This window comes from Amblyraja radiata, chromosome 2, assembly GCF_010909765.2.
Source record: "Amblyraja radiata isolate CabotCenter1 chromosome 2, sAmbRad1.1.pri, whole genome shotgun sequence".
In the NCBI taxonomy this organism is placed as follows: Eukaryota; Metazoa; Chordata; class Chondrichthyes; order Rajiformes; family Rajidae; genus Amblyraja; species Amblyraja radiata.
In genome coordinates, this window is record NC_045957.1 from 142483314 (window position 1) to 142496160 (window position 12847).

At 44.2% G+C, this 12847-nt stretch overlaps 1 protein-coding gene across 4 annotated transcripts in view; it reads right to left on the reverse strand.

Moving 5' to 3' along the window:
- Positions 1-7740, reverse strand: part of plekhg4b (pleckstrin homology and RhoGEF domain containing G4B) — a 250110-nt gene extending 242370 nt beyond the window's left edge. For 2 of the 4 annotated variants that reach the window (XM_033016498.1, XM_033016493.1), the window contains exon 1: positions 7396-7717. In XM_033016498.1, the coding sequence (XP_032872389.1) occupies positions 7396-7452 (57 nt within the window). In that variant the 5' untranslated portion in view covers positions 7453-7717. Of the gene's footprint in view, positions 1-7395 lie in introns of all 4 variants that reach the window. The other 2 variants (XM_033016504.1, XM_033016509.1) reach the window with 2 other exon arrangements.
- Between the last annotated feature and the right edge of the window lie 5107 nt (positions 7741-12847).

Genomic DNA, 12847 nt, shown 5'->3' on the forward strand with positions numbered 1-12847 from the left:
AATTCTGAGGCTATGACCTCTAGTCCTCGACTCTCCCACTCGAGGAAACATCCTCTCCATATCCACTCTATCCAAGCCTGGATCTGCTCCTAATCCCTCTCAATCTTCTCCATCCATGTACCTGTGCAAAATTATTTTAAATGTTGTTATTGTAGCTGCCCTCAATTACCTCCTCTGGCAGCTAATTCCATATTAAGAGAAACATAGAAATATATAAACATTAGAACATAGCTGCAGAAGTAGGCCATTCGGCCCCTTTGAGCCAGCACCGCCATTCTGTATGATCATGGCTGATCATCCAAAATCAGTACCCCGTTCCTACTTTCTCCCCATATCACTTGATTCCGTTAGCTCTAAGAGCTATATCTAACTCTCTTGAAAACATCCAGTGAATTAGCCTCCACTGCCTTCTGTTGCAGAGAATTCCACAGACTCAAAACTCTCTGGGTGAAAAAGATTTTCTTCATCTCAGTCCTAAATGGCATAGTAATACCCCTTATTCTTAAACTGAGACCCCTGGTTCTGGACTCCTCCAACATTGGGAACATTTTTCCTGCATCCGATCCCTTAAGAATTTTATATGTTTCTATCAGATTAATAAATAAATAAATAAATAAATAAATAAATATATAGATGGGTAAATAGATGGATAAATAAATAAAGAAATAGGAAGCAAATGCTGTGAAAGATATTTCCAGCTTCCTGGTTGCAAGCGAGCAGATGGTATGAACACATCCACCGCCACAGGATGCTGAACAATTAAGCCACAATGTCTTCTGAACGTGAGCCTTTGCACATCCACTGGAATCAGTGATTATTTTTTCCTTCCTTTGCCTTAAGTCAGAAGCAATGATGCCATTCCCAAACTTTCCCCAAGCTCCCCTCTATTTTGCAATCACCATCGTTCTGAAAGTGGTTGCCTTGTTCTCCTGATTATTATCATCCACAAGAGATATGAAAAAACACACATCTCTTTCATAAACAATTTCCTTGCAATCTCACACACAGATAAATCAAACGTTATTGCATATCAGTCTTACAACTTGCTACCTGTTTAGATGGTTGGGTCCAAGTCCAATGTATATTAATTGACTACCTAGTAAACTGGTAATATCCTTCCCCTTAATCAGGATAATCAGATTACAATGACAATTTTTTTTTCGGTATTTTATATATTGATTGATTGATTGATTGATTATACCTTTAATAATCCTTTACAGGAAATTACAGTGCCACGACAGCTTCAAGACAGACATAACACCACACATTTCCTCAAATGGCTTCCATACTTAACAAGTTAAAATACAAGTTAAAATACAAGTTAAAATACAATTAATTTTTAAAAAGTGCAGTTATTTATGCGCATTATATAACCTTATAGCAGCTGGTAAACAGGACTTCCTATGTCTCTCAGTTTTGCACATTGGTGCAATCAGCCTCTGACTGAAGATGCTGCTCTTGATCACCTTCAGGGCATGGAGTGGGTGAGTGGGGTTGGTCATTATTGAACCCAGTTTGTTCAGAGTTCTGGCCTCTGCCACCTGCTGGACCGTCCGTTGCTCAGCCCCGACCACTGAGCCGGCCTTCCTGATTAGCTTGTCCAGTCTGTTTTTGTCCGCTATGCGGGCGCCATCTCCCCAACAGGCCACAGCAAAATATTGCTGTTAATTAAGTCATTCTCAAAGGAACTACTTCCCTCATATCCACTGTTCACATAAATCCCAGTGACAACATTGAGTTAAAAGCTTTTAAATTGATGCTGTTGTTTATGTATGTGTAGGGTGCCTTTCAGAACTCATTTGTGTGAACTGACTTTGATACATTGTTATGTTCAGACATTCATATTTAGACGAGAGTTCTTGCCTTCAATAAGGCTGTTCGGTTTCTAGCTTTACCTCTGTCTATTTGCTTGTCTGTGTGAGCAGCAACATAAAGGAACCCACAGACACCGCAAATCTGAATGTGAATTGAACAAGTGTTAAATTTAAAACACCTTACCAAACAGCAAATTGAAAGAAACTTCAGTCTGTTTAGACAAAGAATGCAGAACAATGCCGCAGCATTCCTGTGTTGAAAATTTGGTCAGCAGGGAAGACAAACTTCAAAGAGATCATTTACATCAAATCGAGCCTGCTACAGTTTGTGGCACCAATTGAACCTTATCCAAACATACTGGATTCAACACAGTAAACACGATGTGTAGAACACATCTGAGAAAGAGGACGTGGAAGTCAGAGGGTGAAAAACTTTGCAATGTACAAACATTTAACCTTGATTACAAACTCTTAGCCATACACCGAAGGTCATGGTGTCTATGTAAAGAGATCATTCTTGCTGGGGAAGAAGTTCATTTGCCATTCTGCCACACATGACAACAACCTGAACTAAATGAGCCAAGACCTGTATCCACAATAACACATAGCATTTTCTCCCTCAGATTTCACACACCTGTCCAATACAGAAGAGGACACAAAGTGCTGGAGTAACTCAACGGGTCAGGCAGCATCTCTGGAGAGAAGGAATGGGTGATGTTTCGGGTCATGATCCTTCTTCAGACTGAAGTAACACAATGGGTCAGGCAGCATCTCTGGAGCGCATGGATAGATGACGTTTCGGGTCAGACTGATTGGAAGGAATTGTGGTCTGAAGACTCAAAACGTCACGCATTCCTTCTCTCCAGAGTTGCTGACTTGTCCTGCTGAGTTACCCCAACATTTTGTGTCTTTCTGATTGTAGGGAAAGTCCGAAGAAGGGTGACAGCACCAAAAGTCATCTATCTATGTTCTCCACAGATGCTGCCCAACCCATTGAGTTTCTCCAGCACTTTGTATCTTTTCTTGTAAACCAGCATCCGCAGTTCCTTGTATCTCGTCTTTACGGATTTTATCCTAGCAGCTTTCAGTCGCCAGAAACAAACATTTAACTGCAACTAAAAATGATTAAACATGTACACACAGATAGATTTCAGGTGGTGCAGGAAGGAACTGCAGATGCTGGTTTAAACTGAAAATAGACACAAAAAGCTGGGAGTAACTCGGTGGGTCAGGCAAAAGGAATAGGTGACGTTTTGGCCGTTCTTTAGAGATATACAGCACGGAAACAGGCCCTTCGGCCCACCAAATCCCCACCGACCAGCAATCCCCGCACATTAACACTATCCTACAATTTACACTTATACCAAGCCGTTTAACCTACAAACCTGTATGTCTTTGGAGTGTGGGAGGAAACCAAAGATCTTGGCGAAAACCCACATGGTCATGGTGAGAAGGTACAAACTCCACACTGACAGCACCTGTAGTCGGGATCAAACCCGGGTCTCTGGCGCTGCAAGTGCTGTAGATCAGCAATGCTACCGCTGCACTGCCCTAAACCAAAATCTCTAAAGACAAATCCCAAAATAAAACCATTAAAAAATGTAAAATAAATGAAAAGGCAAGCAACCTTCATTACAGTCTAGGTCAGAACTTATTGTATCCTTAGTCGAATTTATTACAAAAACTATGAAATAGCAGGCGGTACAGATTAATTCAGTTTAATTGAGATTACTGAGATCTCTGCATCTGGATTAAGGAGTTGACCAATTTCTCCTTTATATTGTTCCAAACCTGAGGAATTAAGTCCCTAGGTAATGAAGTGGAGGGACAAAATTGTTCCCCTCAGAAGGAATAGCCCGAGGACATGACGCTTTTTTCCTAGTACATGCATATGTTTGTACATCTGAATGGTTCATTTCATATTGGGGAAGTCCAGGACAAGGGGTCACAGCTTAAGGATAAAGGGGAAATCCTTTAGGATCGAGATGAGAAAAACATTATTCACACAGAGAGTGGTGAATCTCTGGAACTCTGCCACCGAAGGTAGTTGAGGCCAGTTCATTGGCTATATTTAAGAGGGAGTTAGATGTGGCCCTTGTGGCTAAAGGGATCAGGGGGTATGGAGAGAAGGCAGGTACAGGATACTGAGTTGGATGATCAGTTGATCAGGATGATCAGTTGATCAGGATGATCAAAATAGAGAGAGTACAGAGGAGATTTACTAGAATGTTGCCTGGGTTTCAGCAACTAAGTTACAGAGAGAGGTTGAACAAGTTAGGGCTTTATTCTTTGGAGCGCAGAAGGTTAAGGGGGGACTTGATAGAGGTCTTTAAAATGATGAGAGGGATAGACAGAGTTGACGTGGAAAAGCTTTTCCCACTGAGAGTAGGGAAGATTCAAACAAGGGGACATGACTTGAGAATTAAGGGACAGAAGTTTAGGGGTAACATGAGGGGGAACTTCTTTACTCAGAGAGTGGTGGCTGTGTGGAATGAGCTTCCAGTGAAGGTGGTGGAGGCAGGTTCGTTTTTATCATTTAAAAATAAATTGGATAGTTATATGGACGGGAAAGGAATGGAGGGTTATGGTCTGCGTGAAGCTATATGGGACTTGGGGAGAATACGTGTTCGGCACGGACTAGAAGGATCGAGATGGCCTGTTTCCGTGCTGTAATTGTTATATGGTTATATGGTTATCAGCCATGATCATAATGAATGGCGGTGCAGGCTCGAAGGGCCGAATGGCCTACTCCTGCACCTATTTTCTATGTTTCTATGTTTCTATATCTGTGCAACAGGCGGGGATCACTAAACACGAGCTACAATCGAGCCAAACATCTTTCTTATGTCCCTATGTTTAATAAAAGTCGATGAATGCCCCACTTCCCTTCCTATGTATCAAGTCTGAGCCTTTCCTATTGTGCCTATAGAAGACAAGTGGACAAAGTTTCTTCCTGTGCCCATGTACATCTCACATGACAGGCTGCAGGAGGAAATAATCACTAAAGGCCCTGTCCCACGGTACGAGTTCGTTCCAAGAGTTCTCCCGAGTTTGCCCTGATTCGAACTCGGAGATTTACAGTAATGGCCACTCGTCGGTACTCGGGGCTCTCGTGGACATTTTTCAACATGTTGAAAAATCTTCACAAATCTTCCCGTGCTTACCTGCCGTTACCGAGTACCTGCCGTTAGCGTTACAAGCCGCTAAGAGACATCCCCGAGCTCCGATGTACCCACTACGTTCATTCTCCGTGCTTACCACGAGTTTGATTTTTTTAAACTCGGGAGAGCTCTTGGAATGAACATGTACCGTGGGACAGGGCCATTACGATACATTTGCAACAGTCCTGGGAATGGATAGCTTTGCCATTTGTCTACATTACAAGTTCATCGTAATGAATATTCTATGTAATTACTTGAGGTGTCAGGGGTAATGGGGTTGAGAGGGAAAGATAGCTCTGCCACGATTGAATGGCAAAGTAGACTTAATGGGCCGAATAGCCTAATTCTTCTCTTATAATTTATGAATTTATGAAAGATTAGACCTTATGCAGTATATATGTAACAAATCAAATAACCCCCTCCAGTTCCTATGTAACACCCATGTGGATGTTCAAGTCTATATGTACAAGTCTAGTTTTGACTATTTGAGTTCTGTGATGGACTGGAACATATATGAACAGCTATTCCACCAGAGCAATGAAATAGTTGCCATTCCCTGAAAACATGATTTTTCCATAACATACAAGAGGCCTTTAGATAGCTTCATGGATATCAGAGAATGGAGGGATATGGATCACTTGCAGGCAGAGATTAGTCTAATCAGGCTTCATGTTGGCACAGACATTGTGGGCCAGAGGGGCCTGTTCCTGTGCTGTACTGTTCTATATCCCATGTACCACTCATGGCCAAGGTACCACCTTCCATCTTCTATCAACTGGGTTGTTCCATAGATCTGCCTCCTTGTAAAAGCCACATTTACCAATCCAACAGACGGTCACTTATCTCTTTTGAATGCCAAGACTGTAAATGCGTGATCTTAAAACTCTCAACTTCATGTTCAAATTCTGGCATAGCCTTGTTCCCCCCCCCCCCCCCCCCCCCCCGAGAGCCCCGAGTACCGACGAGTGGCCATTACCGTAAATCTCCGAGTTCGAATCAGGGCAAACTCGGGAGAACTCTTGGAATGAACTCGTACCGTGGGGCAGGGCTTTTAGTGATTATTTCCTCCTGCAGCCTGTCATGTGAGATGTACATGGGCACAGGAAGAAATACCATATTTGATTGTTTTTTATGTGTACGCGTGTGTGGGTGTGTGTGCGTGCGCGCGTATGTTCTTGTTTATTATAATTGTTTACACTGTACCATGTTTACATATTCTGTTGTGTGAGAATGTAATTGTTCTATCTGAGACATACAACAATAAAATTCTCTTGTCTTTTGGAACCCCCCCCCCCTCTAAAGTGCTCTGCAGCTCTGCATCTCATTTCACTTTAAAGGAGTTTCTTAAAATCAACCAGGTTGAGTACGCTTTTGCCTTTATGGCTTATTATGCGGCTCGGTCGGTACGAGCTTTAGTTTGATAATTCACACGTGAAGTACAATAAAGCATTCTACTACTTTCAAATATAAAACATATTACTATATAGTTCCGTGCTTGTTACAAAAACAGCAGGGGGGGGTGGATCAGCTGTTGATTCTAAAGCTGTGGAACCAGCATTAAACTCCAGCCAGCATCAGAATGAATGCACAGATCATAGTTTACAGGGAGCAAGGAGCAGGTTAACTATCTGCAGAGAAGACAAATCTACAAGACAGCATATTTCTGTCTTTGACATAACTCCCACTTTATTTATGTTCGTTTCTGCACGAAATATAATTAGTGCCCTACTCTGGCTGATACGTGAACTTTGGCCTGTTTTACTTTAAGTTAATTTGTGTGGAGGAGTTGGGCTTGAGTGCTCCAGGAATTCTTTCAGTGCAGCTCCCTGGTCACACACAATTCACTGGGGAAAGGCATCTCGCTGCCAAATACAAACACAGCCATTCCCTCGCTTAACACCGTCCAATTACTCCAGACATTCACAAATTACTTCAGCTCTTGCTGCATTTCATTCCAAAGTAGCAGAAACAAATCATACAAAAACGAGAAACACCAGTCTTTAAAACGTTTCTCTTTCAAAAGAGAAAAAAAATTGAAAACTTTGAAACAAACATCATCTTGACACAAGTTTCATTAGATCAGCAAGTTGTGCAACTAACCAGTCAATCTACTTACGGGACTGTGATGGGTTTGTACACTGTGAGCCAGTACAAGTGTGAACCAACCAATGCTTGAAAGAGGCAGAGAAGTTATGAGGTCTACAATATTGATCACAAGAATGTAATTAAAAATGTTTTACTTTTGCTAAAGGCTACCACCGCATTATCAAAAGCAACTGAGGGGAATAAATACTTTGTAAAATTAACAAACTTTTTATCTCCTGCAGTTGAGAGAATGATAATAAGAATAGCAAACTCTTGCAGTTTTACTTTCAAGTTTGCTTTTGCTTGCCTTTGTCGTCTATTATTATTTCACCTACCTTTATGCTCAAATGGTTATCACTTCTAGTCTTTGCCGCTGTCGATCTGTGAGTCATGTTAAACAGGTTCAGCACCTAATGCCAAACAACATAAAATCCACAACATGCTCTTCGCCAGTGTCCTTCTCAGTTCCATTTGCAGAAAATCCCCTGTCATTTCCCTGGTGTCCTTCTCTTTAAAAACAAAACAATGTTTTCCCACACAGCAGAACATAAACACTCCCTACTTTAAAGAGAACAACAACTAATCCACCAAGGCTGCTGTTGAACGGTGCTGAGAGGAAAATATGAGACTGGGAGTTTGTTGAACCAACCCCAGCACTCCTGGGCTCTCTCATTATGCATACTGATGTAACTTCCTCCCCTTATTCTCAAAAATGCTAAGCACTTCATGCAACCTTGCCCAGCAGGAAGCAAGTCTCATCCTTGCCACACAATAGGAATCGTAGTCTACGTAGCCAGACAAGTGGAGATGCTTGCAGGGAAACTTGGCTGCAGCCCACGTTACTCAGTATTTAAAATAAACAGGGAGACATTCAGTAACTTGCATTTAGATCAGCCTTTAAGGTTGTAAAACAAAACCTCACAAGGCTCTTTGCAAGATTTTAATTTGCAAAATTTGGCATCAAACGGAACAAGTAGACAATAGGACAAGTGACCAAAACTGATCAAACGAGAGAGAGAGAGAGAGAGAGGGGGGGGGGGGGGGGGGGGTTAAGAAGCTTGTTAAGAGGTGGACGAGTTCAGGGAGGAAATTCCACAGCTTAGAGCTAAAGAGCTGAAAGTACAGACACCGATGTGGAGCAATGGAAGTGAAAGATGTGTCAGAGGCCAGAAGTGGAAGAGCACACACAGTCTGCTGGTCACAGGGAGGGAGAGGCCATGGATTGACCTGAATGCAAACATGAGAATGTCATCAGTGAGGCGTTTTTTAATCAGGATGCAGCGTAGGTCAGAGAACACCCTGGCATGGGGTAGGTGGGGCTTGGTGTGACCTTGGATGCTGTCAGTAGAGTTCGAAATGAGCTTGTTCACAAAGTGGTGAAAGACAAACAGAAAAGCACTGGAATTATCAGGACTGGGTGAATGATGATTTCAATGGTCATCAGTTGATGAGGGCAGTGCCGTAGACATTGTCTACATGGATTTCAGCAAGGCATTTGATAAGGTTCCACATGGTAGGCTTCTCTGGAAATTGGATTCAGGGAGAGCTAAGGTGTCTGGGGAAAGAATTGGCTTTGTGAAAGGAAGCAGAGGGAGATGGAGGATGGTTATTTTTCAGACTGGAGGCCTGTGACTTGTGTTGTGCCTCAGGGATCGGTGTTCGGCCCCTGCCTGTTTGTGGTTTATATCAACAATTTGGATGAGAGTGTACAAAGCATGATTAGTAAGTTTGCAGATTACACTACATTGGATGTTATTGCAGATAGCAAAAATGGTCATCAAAATCTGTAGCAGTATTTTGATCAGATGGGGAAGTCTTCATCAGCACAGGCAAGTTGGGCCGAAGGACCTGTTTCCATGCTCTATGAGTCTATGAATTTATAACAGCCAATAAACTGAGGTTGATGTAACATTGGCAAATAAGGGAAGAGTTAATGTCAGCAGATAGAAGGCCAAATGTTTCAATCAGATAACCAGGCTTTTGCCCCACCTCATGTAGTGACCAGGAAAAGAGATGGAATCAAAGTCTAGGGAAAGGTTTATGTGGCAACTGAACATTTGTTGAACTGGCCACAAAGTGTGCAGGTATGGAAGCCTGGTCCAAACTGCCGACCAGATAACCACATTTTAGCAGGCCAGCACTGAAGGCTGAAGAAGGGAGACAAAAGTTACTCAGGATGAAATACAGGAGGTCCATTATATCTGTAATAGTTTAGATTAGCTTACTTTTAAAATACAGTATGGAAACAGGCCCTTAGGCCCACCAAGTCCACAATGACCATCGATAACCTGTACACTAGTTCTGTTATCCCACTTTTGCATCCTATACACTAGGAACAATTTACAGAAGCCAATTAACATAGAAACCTGCCCGTCTGTGGAATGTGGGAGGAAGCCGAAGCACCCAGAGAAAACCCACGTAGTCACAGGGCGGGCGTACAAACCCTGTAAAGACAGCACCCTTAGTCAGGATTGAACCCGTGCCTCCGGCGCAGTGAAGCAGCAGTTTTACCACTGCACCACTTTGCTGCCTGAGCAGTTGATCCTGAATTAGGGTAATGATCAGTTTTGCAATTGGTTGCTTTCCCTTTAGGCACGTGTCATAGCAACCACCTATAACCATATTGCATCTGATGATCCTTCAGTGGCATTGATCTTAATAAATGTTACAACAGACTTTGGGAACCACATGACCTTTCTCCTGCTCCAATTTAATGTTTGTATGACCTATTGGCAAAAGATCATGTGAGTTTCATGCTAAATCGTGGCTCCATTCATCCTGGTAATGCAGTAGGTCAAACAGCAGCCATGTCTTTGACCTGACAAGGATCCCTTTACGATATTAGGGAGACTTTAGTTCTGTTCTGTACTTCACTGTAGACACAAAATACTGGAGTAACTCAGCAGGACAGGCAGCATCTCTGGAGAGAAGGAATATTATCAGGTAATTAGGTAATTAGGCCGATTAGGAAAAGGGGAGATGCAACGAGACCTGGGTGTCATGGTACACCAGTCATTGAAAGTAGGCATGCAGGTGCAGCAGGCAGTGAAGAAAGCAAATGGTATGTTAGCATTCATAGCAAAAGGATTTGAGTATAGGAGCAGGGAGGTTCTACTGCAGTTGTACAGGGTCTTGGTGAGACCACACCTGGAGTATTGCGTATAGTTTTGGTCTCCTAATCTGAGGAAAGACATTCTTGCCAAAGAGGGAGTACAGAGAAGGTTCACCAGACTGATTCCTGGGATGTCAGGACTTTCATATGAAGAAAGACTGGATAGACTCGGTTTGTACTCGCGAGAATTTAGAAGATTGAGGGGGGATCTTATAGAAACTTACAAAATTCTTAAGGGGTTGGACAGGCTAGATGCAGGAAGATTGTTCCCGATGTTGGGGAAGTCCAGAACAAGGGGTCACAGTTTAAGGATAAGGGGGAAGTCTTTTAGGACCGAGATGAGGAAAACATTTTTCACACAGAGAGTGGTGAATCTCTGGAATTCTCTGCCACAGAAGGTAGTTGAGGCCAGTTCATTGGCTATACAGGTGCACAACCTTTTATCCGAAGATCCAAATAACGAAAACCTCCGAATAGCGGCCATTTTTTCGGTCCTTGAAGAAAGGTCCTTGAAGACGTTCACCGAGGGCGGCCCGCAGAGGTGACAGCGGAACCTCCGGTCGGTCCTCGAAGAAAGGGGAACTAAATCCCCATTCATAAAAGTGAAGGTGAGGCTATATTGCGCGGGAGGGTTAATAATTGACAATATGCTGCTGCCTGCCCGCTGAGTTAAAAAGTTCCCACGGTAGACTCACGATACACAGTGTATCGTGAGTCTTGCGTGGGAACTTTTTAACTCAGCGGGGCAGGCAGCAGCAGATTTTCGCTCCCTTCAGTTTCACCCCACCTACACCCCTCTGCTTCCCGGCCATGTGTGTGACCCCTTCCCTCCCCTCTCCAGCTCCCCCCCCATTGCACCGGCGTGGGGGCTTTGCACTGTCTTCACGTCGGCGATTGCAGCAGGACCGTGCCAGTCACCGGAGACGTCAGGACCAACGGGACACCGACCCCCAGGCCCACTGCAAGCACGGAGATCCCAGAGACCCACAGCCAGCAGCAGCCCAGCCCCGTTCCAACCAAAGCTCTTTGGTTCCAACTACAGAGGAACCTGGGTTGCGGATGACGGGGCGCAGCTCGGTGCATCGTAGGGGCCCATCGGGGAGCGGGTTCCTGTTGGTCTTGACGTCTCCGGCCACCTGCCATCCTCCGGGAACTGTACCGCCCTTGCAGGAGAGTGGGGTTGTTTGCAGTTGCAGAGGGAGGGGGCAAGGGTGGTACAGTTCCCAGTCTCAGCTCCTGTCCAGGGGGGTGGCCGGAGACGTCAGGACCAACGGGACACCGACCCCCAGGCCCACTGCAAGCACGGAGATCCCAGAGACCTACAGCCAGCAGCAACTCCAGCCCAGCCCCGCTCCAACTCCAGAGGAACACGTAGGGGCAGAAGCTGATGGTGTGCAAGGTACGTCTTGTTCTTGGGGTGGCGGATGAGGGGGCGCAGCTCGGGCTGTGGGCAAACTGCCACTTGTCGCTGTAGCGGCCCATCGGGGAGCGGATTCCTCTGGAGTTGGAGGGGGAGGGGGGTATTGTGCTATTTGATCGCCCCCTGCTATCCCAGGGACAGGGAGACACAGCGGCTTTTTATACTGGTGGGCAATCACTTCCAAAGTTCTGCCCACACAGTCAGTACACCTCTCCTACACTGCATTTCATACAAACATTTATTCTGCAAGAAAAAACTACATTGAAGACTCAAACTCGCGACCGAGTAACTGCCAGGATCAAGGCGCAAACTCGCGACCTTGCGGATATGAGCCGAGCACTCTACCACTGAGCCAGCCATTAAAATCTACGCTTGTGGCTAAGGGGATCAGGGGTAATGGAGAGAAGGCAGGTACGGAATACTGAGTTGGATGATCAGCTATGATCATATTGAATGGCGGTGCAGGCTCAAAGGGCCGAATGGCCTACTTATTTTCTATGTTTCTATGTTTCTATGAATGGGTGACTTGAAGAAGTGGCTTCATACTCGAAGAAGAGTCTGGACGCAAAACATCACCCGTTCCTTCTCCCCAGAGATGCTGCCTGTCCCGCTGATTTACTTCAGCATTTGATGTCTATCTTCGGTTTAAACCAGCATCTGCAGTTCCTTCCTGCACTGTACTTTCCGAAGCTTCCTTGATGATTTGATATGGCCTAATTCATGGTTTGATGTGGAGAAACATTGCCAACGAAACTAAAATTAAATTGTTCCAAAATACGAACAGTCTGACCTGTTCTAAACAACATTCAGGAGAAACCTTGGGATTTTTGTTGATTCACGTAATCTAGGGAAATGTAGCCTTCAGGTTTAATTTTCCCACCAATTCATTTACACACTTTATCGTAGTTTGGTCTTCAGATGAAGCCAGCAACAATCGAGTCAGCACATGTAGAGATTAGGACAAATGCAACAAAACGAGCCAGACAGGTAAATCCATCTTTGCTCCAGTGATCCGCAGTGTTGGAGACAAACACCCTGATCCCAGTCTGGCGGTAGTAACAGGAAATAAACAATTAGCAAAGTTTAGTTTAGTTTATTGTCACGTGTTCCGACGTACAGTGAAAAGCTTTTGTTGCGTGTTAACCAGTCAGAGGCAAGACCATACATGATTACAATCAAGCCACTCACAGCCTATAGATATACACTAAAAGCCCTGCGTCACTGTACAAGTTCTCCCCGAGTTTGCCCTGATTCG